The sequence below is a fragment of the Heteronotia binoei genome, chromosome 21 (assembly GCF_032191835.1).
Source record: "Heteronotia binoei isolate CCM8104 ecotype False Entrance Well chromosome 21, APGP_CSIRO_Hbin_v1, whole genome shotgun sequence".
Lineage (NCBI taxonomy): Eukaryota > Metazoa > Chordata > Lepidosauria > Squamata > Gekkonidae > Heteronotia > Heteronotia binoei.
The window spans coordinates 56,794,297-56,809,374 of record NC_083243.1 but is presented as its reverse complement, the minus strand read 5'-3'; the positions used below and the strand labels follow the sequence as shown (position 1 = coordinate 56,809,374).

Here is a 15,078-nt window from a genome sequence, read left to right as displayed (position 1 = left end):
ATCCGGCCGGGCCAATGAGGAGGCGGCTTGGCCTTGGTCCGCCCCCCGCGGGGGCGTACCCCTGGTGACTGATAGTCTGGGACGCCCCGGCCAGCCCAGCCCAGCCCACGTTGCTGCGAGATTGAAATGCAGAACTTAAGAAGTCCCCTGCATCGCGCCAGTGGCTGCCGCGGGGTCGCCTCTCGTGACACCCTCGCTGTCTCCCGCCACCCAGAGGGCGGTCAGCCGGGGCCTTCTGCAGCGGGGATCGCGGGAGGCCGGGAACCAGCGTCGCCCAGCTGCCGCCGCCGCCGCCTCGCGTAAAGCCGCCGCCTCTTCCTCGCTGTCCTCCTGACCGGAGCCATGGGTAAGCCGGGCTGGGAGCCGCAGCAGCAGCAGCAGCAGCAGGAGGAGGGTGCGGGGCTGGGAGAGGCGCCGGCCGGAGATCAGGTGTCTGGTTGCCTTTTGCTCGCCTCCCTGCCAGTCGGAGGTTGAGCAGCACGCGAGGGAGCCGGCCCGCCAGCGCTCGGCTGGCTCTGGGGAGGTCGGCCGCAGGGGGGGCTGGGGAGGTTTTTGTTTCGTTTTCGATGCTGGGCTCGTTGGAGCCTGAGCCGCTGGAGCCCTGTGCCCCCCCTCCCCAGATACACCCCCCCCTTTAAGTATTTGTCTTTCGGCGGGGAATCTCCTTCGAGCTGCCGGCAGAGAAGCCGAAAGGAGCCAGCTGCCCTCGCGTGGCCTCTCTGGGCGCTTGGGAGACCCCCAGCCTCCTAGGCTTCTGTTCCATTGGTTGAAGGGGGTGGTGGGGGGAGAAGGAGCAGCAGACCCCCAACCCCACCCAGGCCCTCGGTCCCCCCCCCCCTCGGGGGAATATGGCTGCAATCCTAAACACGTTGCCTAGGATGCCCAGCCCGCTTTCCTTTCGAGTCGGTGCGCCTGGACGGGGTGGGAGGACAGCACTTCCTTAGCAGCCTGGGGTGTTCGCGGCGCCGAAAGGGCCTTGGGCAGCCCGCACGAGTCAGTCCTCCTCGCCGAGGTTCTTTGGGCACCAAGGCCAGCTAAGTCCTCGACCGGAGGCTGCCTGCCTGCCTTCCTTCCCGGTGGCCTGAAGGGGCGGTGGTTGCAGGGCAGCGCGCCGGGGCTAGCGGACCGGCTGGGGAGGGGAGGGGGCCGGCCTCTCCTCCGGCTGCCTGCTGAGTTACCGCTCGGTGCCTCCGTTTGCTTTGCAGAGCCGGCCTTCGGCGAAGTGAACCAGCTGGGCGGGGTCTTCGTCAACGGGCGCCCCTTGCCCAACGCGATCCGGCTGCGGATAGTGGAGCTAGCCCAACTGGGCATCCGGCCGTGCGACATCAGCCGCCAGCTGCGCGTCTCCCACGGCTGCGTGAGCAAGATCCTGGCGCGCTACAACGAGACGGGCTCCATCTTGCCGGGGGCCATCGGAGGCAGTAAGCCGCGGGTCACCACGCCGACGGTGGTGAAACACATCCGGACCTACAAACAGCGCGACCCCGGCATCTTTGCCTGGGAGATCCGCGACCGGCTGCTGGCCGACGGCGTGTGCGACAAGTACAACGTGCCCTCCGTCAGCTCCATCAGCCGTATCCTGCGCAACAAGATCGGGAACCTCTCGCAGCAGAGCCACTACGAGTCCTACAAGCAGCACCAAGTCGCCCCCCAGCCCGCCCTGCCCTACAACCACATCTACTCCTACCCCAGCCCCATCGCCACGGCGGGGGCCAAAGTGCCCACCCCGCCCGGCGTGCCCACCCTCCATGGCGCCGTCCACATGCCTCGGACCTGGCCCTCCTCCCACTCCGTCACCGACATCTTAGGAATCCGCTCCATCACAGACCAAGGTAAGCAAGAGCTTTCGGCCCCCTCACTGTAGGAGCAGGCCCGGCTGTGGGCCTGCCTGCTTTCCCTCTCAACCGGCCAGCAAATCCCTGCTCCGATTGTGCTAGTGGGGGCTCGTCTCGCGGGCTACAGCTGGCCCAAGGAGACAGGGATTCGAACCGGCCTCCTCAGAACCTTCTCCGGCTCTCTTCAATGAGGTTTCCTTCCAGGAAAGTCCTTCTTAGAATTGCACTGTAAATGTGGCTCCTCCAGATTTTATTTTATTTTGTTTAACAAGCAAGGCAACTGTAGCAGCTTAAAACACAACAAGATTTTTATTCAAGCATAAACTTTCCTCTAGAGCCCCTCTGGAGTCGTTGCACAGGCTTCAGATCTCATAAATATTACCTGGGTCAGGATATTTACTAACAGCAGATCGAAAGTGTGCTTTGTTTTTTTTTTTTTTTTAAGGCAGTGACTATACATATGGGTTAATAACCCAAAAGACAGCGGTTGGCATTTTCCCCGACCAGGAAATAAACTCCATTCCAATCTGCCAGCTATACCTCTCCCCCTCACCCCCAATGCCTTCTTTCTTTTACTGCTGATAAATGCTGGGGCCTAGTGTTCTTCAAGCTGTTGCTCCTGGAGCCAATCGCCTTCAGTCAAAGAAATAACGTCTAGATAAAGCAAAATAAAACAAGCACCAAAGTTTGTCCCCAGTTAACCGCAGTGGAAAGGTGTCTTTCCTTCGGAAGGAGTCATTATTCTGAACACCTTGAATGTTTATTCAATGTGACTGTGTATAATGTTCTAATAAATTTACCCTCCAAGAAGTATCATGTTAATGATAATAATAAGCAACTACATTTGGAAGACAGTCCACTAATGTATTCTTTGATTCCAAGAAATAGATATGCACTGGCCAAATTAAATTAATTCAAATGAAATGGCGCTCAGCTTAAATGCATGAAATAAAGTATGTAGCAAATTATATAGGTGCCAGCACAAATGTTATAGAATATAAGACATTATTGATTCATTGATTATATCGATTGTTACTAAACAAACCGGCTGAGCTGGGTTTAAACATGTTCCTATTCCCATGCTGCCCTCCTTGACTGGGGAAAAGCCCTTCGGAGGTCAGGTCGCCTTATTCGCAGATAAATGCGCCCAAGTTCCGCAGCATTATTATTTTTTGTTTGAAAACTAAGGGAGAGGGAATCGGGTTTAATCCGAAGTCTTCGACCCCATGCATATACACTTGACAGTAACTCCCCCTGAACCTAAGGAAACTTTCTCCCCTGTAAAAGTTGCCAGTAAGTCCCGCAAGCATATTTATACAGCTGGAAATCCAAAATACTTGCTAATAAAAGCAAATAAATCTTGAAGAGACAATACCTAGTTTTCAGCCTATTTTTACCTGGCCTGATTCGCAAAAATGCGAATATATAATCTGAATATATCTGAGCATAATTTTATAACGACTAGTCTTGGCATGCCGCGTTGCTATCAAAATCTTGTGGCTTCTTGCGGCGTCAGCAAGACCTGAGTCTGGTTGACCTGAGTCCATTTTGTCAGGTACGGGAAAGGCAGCAGCAGAGGGTTATTGCTTAGCAGTAAGAGCCACTGTTTCCGACGAGGCTTACTCCCAGGTGAGCCTGCCAAGGGCCGTAGGCTTCGATATTATGTCTATTTTCCTACCAAGGGTTTGGTTAGATTTTTCATATTAATATATCCTATACTTCCATCCCCAAGGCACGTGGGCGACTTCTGTAAGCCTCTCCTGTCCCCGTGCCCCCTCCCGCATAGGCTGGCTTTCCTGGCCGGCCTTTGTGCAGAGTGTTGCCTTTCAAGTCCAGGCTTCCGAAGGAAAGGCCTCCTCTCCTTGAAATCACCGGCAAATCCACCTCCCGTTTTCGCAATCAGACCAAATTTGCTCAGACAGGAAGTTCAAATGTCACCTAATTGCTTTCGTTCTTCGGCTTCGCTTTGTTTCCCTCCGAAGCGGTGGTCCAGAAAACTGAAACTAGCGCGGGCGAACCAGCTCTGTGTTCACCCCTTCCCAGGGAGCTCTGGCTCCGCTCGGCTCTCCTCTCTCTCTCTCGAGCTGACTTTTCTGCAGGGTTTCAAACGCGGCAGTGTAGAGACAGAAGACAGCGGGAAGGCTTCAAGTTGCTTCTCTAAGACAAACACACAGAGAGGCATGCTCGAATTTAACGCTGGGGGTTGGAACTACCGACGGAATTATTTGTAGGCCACCCCACCCCCACCCCAAGCGTATCTACTTGGGGGAGTCCCAGTCTTTATTTCCGAAAAAGTCTATTTAAGGTTGAAATCAGGAAGAAGGTAGCCAGTCCCCCCCAAAAAAACCCCGAACAAACAGTATTTTCTACAGATCAGCCTCCCACTTTTCCTTTCAAAGCAATAGTTGAGGAGGCCAGCTTCCCTCCCACTCCAGACCCAAAAGGCGAGTCTGACAGGTTTACTGTTACTGCTAATCTAAGACTCTTCGACCTTCCTTGAGTTTCTGGCCGTTTTCTTTGCGTAGGGCCAGGACGGCGATGACCTCGTAGCAGAACTGTGGCCTTCGTTCCCCTTCGGCCCATTCAGAATCAATTGGCCCATCCCGAACCACCCCACTCTTCCGGAGAGAGCCAACCCGCAGCCCCATAGGTAGCTAAACTCCCAAGTCAAGCCCGTTGAGTCCAGGGGCCCTTCCTTGCTGGCTAGGAAGCGCGCTCCAGGCTGGGGCCTGGCTTGCGGGGCATCAGGTGCGTGCGAAGCGGAGGGGGTGGTGCGGAGGGGCAGCCGGGGCCGGACCCCGAGAGAGTTGGCCTTAGGCACGCCACCTTTGGGCCGGGGGACTGACATGGAGCTTCCTTTCCGGCCGGGGGATGCGATGCGAAGCTGCCTTTGCCAGTTGCTGGTCGGTGATTTGTAGGCCCCGCTGAGCTGCCTGCCCCCGAGGGGGGGAGGAGGAGGAGGAAGCCCCCCTTTGCCGGGGAAAGCGGCCCAGGGCGGTCGCCGGAGACAGCGCGGCCTCTTGAGGCGGCTACAGGCCTGCGCCGGGTGGGCTGCATGTCCGGCCGGTTCCTGGAGCCCCTCGCCTCGGCCCGGAGGCAACCCTGACCTAAAGAACCCCTTGCAGGGAGGGGGGCCTCGCTAGCGCGCAGGTCGCCCTCCCCCTCCCGGTCAGTCTCTCCTTCCCCACCCGCAGTTCTTCCCAAGGTTCTGGTGCAAGGCGAGTCTTTGGGCCTGAACCGGCTGGCAGATCCAGCTGGAAGGGAAGGTGGCCCAACTCGCTCTGGGCAGTCGGTGCCAGCAGAAAGGCCTGGGGCTTGTTCTCCAAGCGTGGCTCCTGCAGGTCTGGGACTCGGGAGCCTTGCTGGCCTCCTGCGACCACGCGGGGAATCGGGGCCAGGCTTTCGTGCAGGGCTCCTTGCGGAAAGCAAACGGTCCCAGCGGCGGGGTGGGCTCCGGTCGAGCAAGAGCGAGGAGGTGGCCGGTCGCGATTGCGACAGGAAGCCTTTCGAAGGCGTGTTTCTCCGAAGGCGCCGAATTTCAGCAGTGATTCCCGCTTCGTTTGCGTGCATGCCTTGCAAAGCAGCGAGCGCCAGTGAGCCTCTCTAGTCCTGTCGGCTGAGGAAATAGTCGCGTCCAAGAGATTCGTTCTCGCTGTCAGCCACACAGGAGGGTGGGCGAGTTTCAACCGCTCACCTTGAGGCCCGCTCGCTTCCTTCGCTTCCTGCTGCGCTGAACTCCCGGCCGTGGGGGAAGAAGGGGGGGGGGAGGGGACGGGAGAGCGTTGCAAAGGGCCCGGGAAGCCGCCGGCTCTTCCCCACTCTCGGCAGGCTTCCTTAAGAGAGCCGCGCCGAAGTCAGCGCGCTCCTGCCTGCTGGCAGGGGCTCGGTCTCATTCCCGCCCCTCCTTTTGTGCGGGGGAACCAAAACCTGCGGCAAATGAAGGCCGAGGGGGGGGGGGGGGCTTCAGCCCGCCTAGCTCTACCACCTGGGATTACCCCGGAGTAAAAGCATGAGCTCGCCCACACTCTCTCGACGGTATGATTCCCTTTAGACTATCCCGATTGATAGGACTAGAGGGTGACCACCTCCTGGCCTTGGAAGCCGCGAGGGAATCAATGACTGACAGGGACCCGGTTTAATCCCCATAACATATGAAGGGGGAGTCATTTCAACCGAAATCAGTGGAGGCTTTGTCTGTGATCACACACACTAAATAACGCACTTTTAATCTGCTTCCAATGCACTTTCCAACTGGATTTTAATGTGTGAACTGGCAAAATTCAGTTGGAAAATGTATTGAAAGTGGATTGTTTAATGTGTGTGATCGCAACCTTTCTGTTGATCCCATTTGCGGCATTCAGGTTAACCGAGTTAGGACTGGTTCAAGGGTGCAACAGCTTGTGGAAAGGGCTAGTGGGGAACCCTCTGGTACACCCAGCGCCCTCGTGGGCTGAAGACACAGTTTAAAAGGGGCCCTTCAGATTATTTGCATCCAATCTAGCACAGCCTGTGTATTCAAGGCGGCTGCGCGCTCCCGCTGTTGCGCGCGTGTGGACAGGAGTGGTGATATTTACACAAATATGTCAGATTTCCACCCGGGAGTGTTAAGTATTAAAAATCGTGAGCCTGTTTTTAGAGCAAATACTTCTTCGAGTTTCCAGCCAAGAGGTAAAAACGCTGGGTAGTTTTTTCCTAGCTGAGGAATCCATGTCTCGGAGTCATTTCAGGTCCCCGTACTAAACTTAAATGCTTCCAGTTGCTTTTCCTGTGGATTTCAGTGGATCTCGCTGTAGTATCAGAATGTCTGGGCTTGCAATTTTGGCTAAAGATCGATAGCCACTGGGATTCTCAGTAAAGAAATTAAAACACACACCAGAATTTGGGAGATTCTGATAACATTTACTTGGCAGTAAGTCTTGTGGTTAGGAGGCAAGATACGAAGCCCCGATCCTGAAATGAATCCCATTGAATCCCGAAGGCTTACTCCCAGGTGACTGGCCACAGAGCTTCTGCTTCATGAAATCTGCTCCCCAAAAGGTGCAAAAGTTTGCAGCTGTTCAGCTCTGTGAGGTCAAGCGAATGTGTTATAGACCAGACGCTCTGCCTTCTGGAGTCATCTGTTTATTTGACTACAGCCTTGCCCCCCCCCCACTCCCCTGACTTTTAAATCCCGATAGATCCAGGTGGGCAGCCGTGTTGGTCTGAAGCAATAGAACAAAGTAGGAGTCCAGTAGCACCTTTAAGACCAACGAAGTTTTATTGAGAATGTAAGCTTTCGTGTGCTAGAAGTACATTTCGTCAGGCAATGAAAATCCCGAGTTCCTGTGTTAAGCGATCTCGAGAATGCATCCCACAGGCTTTAAGACGCAAGAAATGCCCCTTGTGGGGTCAGCAAAACCCACCTCCTGCAGTACACCTGGCGTGAATTTTGGCAGCCAGAAGGGGCGAGTAGTCTGCCAGCCGGCCACTGCCCCTTCTGCCCATTCCCGATATAGACCGATAGACAAAACACCTTTAAACCGAGGAGACATTTTTAAAAGGGGTTTTTTTTACAAAGAAGAGGAGCCCTCGGAAGATAAATTGTGAATTAAGGGCATCGCTTGAACTTCCGAAGCGTGTTGACAAGTCTGTCTCGTTCCAGTTCTGTTTACTTCTTAGTCTTACCCTTACGCCATAAATCACAGATAAGGGACGGGATCTCACGTTTACTAAATTTCAGATACTCTTCCGTTTTTGTTTTTGTTTTTTTTAAACGTGTGTGTTGCCTTGGTTGAGAGTATTGTCTAGAGTTCCAGGTACTGATTTTAATAGGATTTATATACCCCCGTTCTAAACAGGTTAAAGTAAACCCCATTCATTCAATTGGAGTGACAATCCAAACTGCTTTTAAAGCTGGACTGAAATAACTGAGGTGTTGGGTTTTTTTAAAAAAACTAACCGTGCAACCCTAAAACACTTTCCTGGAAGTAAACCTGAGTAGTCCAGAGTTTCTCAATAGACCAGTTTAAGATTACTCTGCATGTTGCTTAAAATTAAGTTCTATCGAAATAAAATCGTATCCTCAGCCTACTCCTGTTCTCAGAAAAACTGCTGAATGGCATTTACTCCCAAGTAATTATGCTTTGCATTGCAGCCTACACTCCATCGAAGTCAGTGGGATTCATTTCCCAATAAAAACGCCCAGGATTCTTGTACACATTTATCTGGGAGTAACCTTAACAGTACCCAGCTTGCTGGGGGGAAAGTGTAGATGACTGCGGAAGGCAATGACAAACCACCCCGTAAAAAGTCTGCCGTGAAAACGTTGTGATGCGACGTCACCCCAGAGTCGGAAACGACTGGTGCTTGCACAGGGGACTACCTTTTAACCTTTTTAACCCTAACAGAACAGCGTGGAACTTACTTCGAAGTAAATATGAATAGGCTCATGTAAATCAGTAAGGTTTATTCCAGCTACATTTCTCCTCGTGTAGTTGGAATACACAAATCCCAGGGGTTTATGTAAACCGCTTTAATTTCATAGCCTTCTTGCCCATGAGCCGGGTGCTGCCGGGAGGAAGAAGCTAGAACCCCTCCCAAGCCTTGGCCAAGGCCGGCAGGCGGGCAAGCTGTCTAGTGGATTCCAGCAAGGGTAGTCCCAAGCAAGAGTGCTTCGGAAGGACGGATCTGTCAGGGTTGCAAGCCTGTCCTGAACACACCGACTTGGAGAAGAGTCCCTCTGAAAGGTTCCCAAGTCGATGTGGTTTGGGAAAGGGCGTTAACGCTCCCTTCCTCCCCCCTCTCCCCGTCTAGACCCCCTTGCACGTCTGGTGTCCTCTGACGAGGAGACATGGGTTGGATGTCATGACGGAGAGGGGAGATGGGTGCCCTGTGGAGGTGGTTTGCACGAAGCCCCCTGCTTCACCCGCCAGGCCTGTGAGGGGTGGCGCTGCGGCTAGGCGCCCACCAGCTGCAGGCTTTGCAGAAGTCCCTTCGCCTTCCTCACTCTCCCTTGCGCTGTCCTTTGCCCGCAGTGAGCGACGGCTCGCCGTACCATAGCCCCAAGATCGAAGAGTGGAGCAGCCTGAGCCGGAGCAGCTTCGCGGCCACCGCCCAGCACGCCGCCGTGAACGGGCTGGACAAGAGCTCGCTGGAGCAAGAGGCCAAGTACAGCCAGGTAAAGGGAGCGCCGCGGCGGGGGAGAGATGCTGAACAGGAGACCAGTGGCTGCCTCTTCTTTGCCTAGTTGTCACCCTTCTGTCTTTAGAGTTTTAAAACTCTGGTCCGGCAAAAAGAAAAACAAAATATTCCAGAGCAGAGTAGTTCTCATCACATAATTTCTGGAGCAGGTTAAACACAACAAAACACCACAAATCTCATCCTCCAGGTCAGTCCGCCGAAAAAATCAGAACGCACAGACTGACTTTAGGTGCGAGGGGAAGATGGCTTTGATTCCCCCCGCGCCCCCCCACCCCGCACGCACACTCGCGCCTTTCCAAGAAGGCGCCCCTTACCAAAGGAGAAAGGACGCTTTAGGAACAATGAGCAGTGGCATCCTAAGCAAAGTTTCACCCTCTTCAATCCATCGAAATAAATAGGCTTAGAGGGGAGTGACTCCCTTTAGGGCTGCGCTGTTCGTAGAAGACAGTGGTCCTGGCGCAAACCAAGGCTGCGATCCTGTGCACTCGGAGCTGGACTAGAGTAAGCCCCAGGAGGATTAGACTGCGAAGTACAGGAGGGCAGCGTAGGTGAGAGGAATGCTAGACCACCAGAGCAACCCTACATCCTTCTAAATCAATTGATCTTCATGGGTTTAGGAGGGTGGAACTGTCTTTAGGATGACGCACTGCAGATCTTCTGGACACTTCTGGCAAGCCAGATCAATCTGATATTCGGGTTCCTCATTCCCAGAAGGGGAAAAGGACCCCCTCCTATTTTGGCAAAAGCCTTCCAGTGTCCAAGAACGGAGCCCCGGAGCAGAATTATGGAGGCATGGGGGGGGGGGCGGGGGAGGAAGGAGGGAGGGAGAGAGGAGGCTCTCAAGCCCCCAAGAGCAAAGACACTGAAGGATTGCGGGCGGGGGTGGGGGGTGGGCTGGGCTTGTTCTGCGTCTGGACAAAGGAAATAAGAAAGCAAGCAGGGGATGGATGGAAAGACTGATCTAATTAGGGAGCTCCGGGGCGAATTAAATGTCTCTCCCGCGGTTGAGATTAGCCGGAGAGATCGACGCCGCTGATCTTTGCTAGGCGCCCACCAGCTACAGACTTCGCAGAAGCCCCCGAGAGCGCAGTCCGAAGTCCCGAAGCCCCCGAGAGCGCAGCGGGGCCAGTTCCTTTGCCCCCCAGGTGACCTTTCGGCCTTCTCCACGGAGAAAGTTTAGCCGTTTAGCGTCCCCCCACCCCAAGAGAGCGGCCCACAGCCTTCTGGGGCACTGCGCCGGTCCTTTCCCCTTGTGTCTGTTTGGGAGGCTGGCCTGCGCGCTCAAGGTGGACCGACCTGCTCCGTCTGCTGCGCAAGGGGGGGTGGGGGGAGAAGGGAGCCAAATATTTGAATGTGAACATACATATGAACATACGAAGCTGCCTTATACTGAATCAGACTCTCGGTCCATCAAAGTCAGTATTGTCTACTCAAACTGGCAGCGGCTCTCCAGGGTCTCAATCGGAGGTTTTTCACGCCTATTCGCCTGGACCCTTTTTAGTTGGAGATGCCAGGGACTGAACCTGGGACCTTCTGCTTGCCAAGCAGATACGCTACCACTGAGCCACCAAGCTGCCTGCAGATACGTTTGGCGGGCTGCGGTTTCTTGTGCCCTCAGTTTCTGAGTAAAACAGGGCTAGGGTCAGGTCGAGAGGAGCTGCTTGGAGGGGCTGCGCCTTTGTTCCCGGCCTGCTGCGCTTTTCTAGCGTGCAATCTGGTGGGGCCACTAGAGGTTAGCGAGGGGCGCTCTTCCAGCCGTTCTTCTGTTGCTCCTCTCGGGCTAGGCTGGTGGTGGCTGGCTGAGCTCAGTTAGCCCTTCTTCAGTATGTATAGCAAGCACCAACCCTCACCCACAAGGACCCACCATTTCTGAGTCCTTTGCTTTCCCTTTCCCTTTTATTCCTTGGAAGCTACTGGTTTGACTGGAACAGGCTACCCTCTCCTTTGTTTTCAAGTCCTAAACAGCTAAACATAGAAGAAGAGATTCAGTTTCTCCACCTCCAGTCCATTATACTCAGGCTAGATTCTGACTTTGGTAATGATAAAAATTAAATGCTTGGAAATCCTGGGGAGGGGGTTGCTGGGAACACACAACTGTATCTGATGCAAATTTACTCAGGAACATCTTCCATGGTGCTCTATGGGGTTCACTCCCAAATTCACTGCCAAAAGACGGCAGCTGTCACCCTTTTGTGTAAATCAGCCGGTTTCCCAAGCACTTAACTTTTGCTGGATGCTCCTTTTGATAGCTTTGAAGGGAGTCCCAGGGAGCTACCAGGTAGGCTATAGGCAGTGGCTATCAGAACAGGCCCTACCATACATCTGAAGCAGTAGGACTGGGTTGGATGCCAACTGTGTTCTCTACAACCAAGCACAACTCACTTACTGCAGCCTGAAGTGTCCATCAGGATAACTAATGGGTTTAGTACATGGACATCAATCTGCTTTATATCACCTTTTGTTGTTGTTTCAGCCCAGTTCACACTAACTAACAAACACCAGACCTCAACTCATGATTCTTTTAACCTGCTAAAAACATTTCCATGGCTCTGCATACGAACCCACAGTCCACTTTCTCTATATTCAGGTCTGCTTGCCATTCCTTACTATTGTCTGATGAAGTGTGCTTAGAGCACATGAAAGCTTATATTATGAATAAAACTTTGTTGGACTTAAAAGAGATACTTGACTCCTGCTTTGTTCTACTGCTTCAGACCAACACGGCTGCCCATCTGGATCAAGCATCTAAATGTTACTTCTGGGGATAGGCTACTCCTAAGAGCAGAATGAGTGTAGAGGGCTGATGTAGAAGTTGGGGGGGGGGGGGAGAAGGTTCAGAAAAAAATCACCCCCCTGTACAGGAAGATCTTCTCCCTGTGATCCAACCTGTAGCCTGTAACTGCTTCTGGTTAAGTGTACAAGAGAAAGGAAAGCATATAACTATTTTAAATAAATAAATATAAACAAATAAAAAGTCCTTATTCATTTAGAGCTGTATCATATCTACCCAAATGGCCTAATGGACCATATTATGATTGCAATTCTAGATATTTGCCCTGATTCATTGGTATTTGACCCCTCCCCCCCCCCAGCTTGGTAGAATGCGTTTGCAGGACACAGTGTTGAAAAAAAGGAGGGGGGTTGCAAGTATGTACTTACATGCTATTTTGAAGGGTTTAGAGAAAGGGAGGAATAATGCTGTGATGGACAGTGATAATAATTATAACTCAAGAGGATTCATGTCAGGGGGAATGTTTGGAAATTCTCCTGAACTTCCCCAGTTCTCCTGCTGATGCACTGCGGGATCAAACAGAACTTTCCCTCTCAATTTGTTGCTCTTTATAGATAGCTAAGACTGACACACTGACACAATCATAAGTACATCAACATACAACAAAATTCCAGCCACATAATAAGATGGTTTCAATTCTTAAATCTTCATTCGCGAAGTCAAGCCGAGAGCGAGAGAGACATTAATTAATAAAATAATATAACCAGCTGCTTTCTTGTTCAGTGTGCCAAGGTATAAAATTTGGCCAATATTAAGTTGGTATCAGGTCATAAGAACCATCTGAAAGGAGGAGGGAAGCATAAAAACCATCAGATCTGCCTGGAAAATTTTATAAGCCTGGAGTTATGTATGTATAATTATGCATGTTTGGTGAAATGGTTAGGTGTGTGGACTCTAGTCTGGGAGAACCAGGTTTGATTCCCCCCTGCTCCACATGCAGCTACTGAAGTAATCTTGGTTCAGTCATAACTCTCTCAGAGCTGTTTCTCTCAAGAGCAGTTCTCAGAGAGAGCTCTCTCAGCCCCACCTACCTCACAGGATGTCTGTTGTAGGGAGAGGAGATTGTAAACCACTTTGAGACTCTAAGTGAAGGGCAAGGTATAAATCAATCTCTTCTTCTTTTTCTATGTGAATATACCCTCTTTTGCCATCAACGCACAGCTGACATGTAATAGAGTTTTCAAGGCAAGAAATTTTCAGAGGTGGCTTGCCATTGCCTGCCTCCACACTGCAACCCTGGTATTCTTTGGAGATTTCCCACCCCAACTGCTTAGCTTCCGGGATCTGAGAAATGAGGCTTGCCTGGGCCACCCAGGTCAGGACAAATAGCTTTGTTGAGGTACTGAATATACCTATACAGGGATATTCATCAGGCTTTATAATGTTTATGTGTGGGAGGCGGATCCAGGTCTTTGTCTTTTGTTTAATATTCAAATACATTTTTTGCATACCTTGGAAATCCCCTGATTATATAGAGACTCTTTTGTTATATTTTTTTTGCTGCCTTTATTATTGAAATCAGAACCGACTCTTTACTATTAGATATAGTGATGATAATGTATTTGTGATCTGAAACTAGTAAGCTGATATTTTTTATCAGCTTACTAACCAGTTGCCCTGTTGCTGTTTTTTTTAAACTGATTATCTTATCTATGTGTTCTCACAATAGTGTTGCATACAAAAATTCAGGTTATGCTTTTAGCATGAAGTCCAATTTTTGAGGTTTTTTGTTTTATTTTATTTGGTGTACTGAATAGACAGTGGCAGTTTTCCAAGTTTCCAAATAAGTTGTCCAAATATATTGAGAAACTTTAAGATGCTGGTGCAACATGGGATTTAAAAAACTTAACTTTATTTCAAAATATGCTTTAAAAAATTACAAGTCCATATAATTAATATGTTTTCGATATTATGGTCACCCCTCCTTCAGTTCAGCACTCAGTCTTTGTGCTCCACATAGTTATCACAGTATAAATATATGATTATGTTTTCAATAGAACTGAAGTGTACTCAAGACCTTGATCACTAATATTTCATTTATGGAGTGATGTCTTGTTAGGCCATAATCCTTACTGAACTTCATGTTTTTATTTTCATATGTCTTATGTCCACACATTTAGCCCCTAATGACTTAAATGCATTTAAAACCAAGATTGTGAATATTTGAGCAATCTTTGCAATCTGTAGTTTATGCCTTTTTCAATAATGGTGTTTTCTGTTTATGAGTCTTGAGAATGTTTTTTCTAATGTTTTAGCTTCAGAGAATCCTTTCCACATTGATTTGTCTGCCCTGAAATCTCCACACATCTGCTAAGGATCCCATGTGTATCACCGAGGGTCAGTGGGCCATCTTAAGAGCCTCAATTTATACAAACAAATTGGACACTCTTGCACAAACTTTTCAGTGTAACCCAAAATCTACCAACTATTCACCTGCATCTGTGTATTGCAGGGGAAGATGATGGTGGTGGACGGTGATCAAACACATTCTAGGGATGCTTGTTTGCCATCACTGATTCTGTCATCAAGAAACACCTTCAGACGTTTTTGAGGAACCACAGCACTGCTATGAACAGTTTGAAAACTACTGGGCTCACCTGCTAAACTGGAATGCTTGGACTGAAAGCAGTGAACTGTCCTTACCTGTTTACTGAAAGATATGTTGAACTACCATAAATGGTCTAGTGGCACAATAATTTTATTCAGATTGTTTTTAAAAGGGAGGAGGGTTTCATGTCTCAGTTCCCAGCAGAAACAGAATTGTTACAGCACAGACTTTTGAACTCTCAGTTAGTAGGCTATTGGACCTGTAAATGGTCTCTTGGTTGTCCTAAGCACTCTAGGTAGATAAGTACATTACAGCTCTCCACTGTGTCATAATCTTAAACTAGAAAACCATGACATGAAGAAAAGACTCTCTCTCTTCAAGAAAACATTATCTTCCCCCCTGGGCAAATTCCCTTCCTGCCATGGTTTCCAAACTTTAGTGCCTAGCACCACTTAGTGCCTATCACCACCACACATAGTTTGGATGTCTATGAACTGGTGCTGGAGTAGACTATGGGCCAAGGCATCCTTCAGTTACATCTCAGTCCAGCCATTCATACTGACCTTAAGCAGCTAACTCTATCAGTCCCCTCCTTTATAATGTACTTATTTCCTTTGTAGTAGTTACCAAGATAAATATGTCATAGGGAAAAGTGATAGTAATATAGACTGCAGAATACAGGTTTAATTCTCTCCCTTCATGAGTCTCTGGTTGGGATACTGGGG

The 15,078-nt window shown here is 50.5% G+C and overlaps 1 protein-coding gene across 1 annotated transcript in view; it reads left to right on the top strand.

Moving 5' to 3' along the window:
* Positions 1 to 342: 342 nt before the first annotated feature.
* Positions 343 to 15,078, top strand: part of PAX9 (paired box 9) — a 38,934-nt gene continuing 24,198 nt past the window's right edge. Inside the window, exons 1-3 of the mRNA XM_060262337.1 lie at positions 343 to 394; positions 1,206 to 1,832; positions 8,849 to 8,991. Of these exons, the coding sequence (XP_060118320.1) occupies positions 343 to 394; positions 1,206 to 1,832; positions 8,849 to 8,991 (822 nt within the window). The remainder of the gene's footprint in view (positions 395 to 1,205; positions 1,833 to 8,848; positions 8,992 to 15,078) is intronic.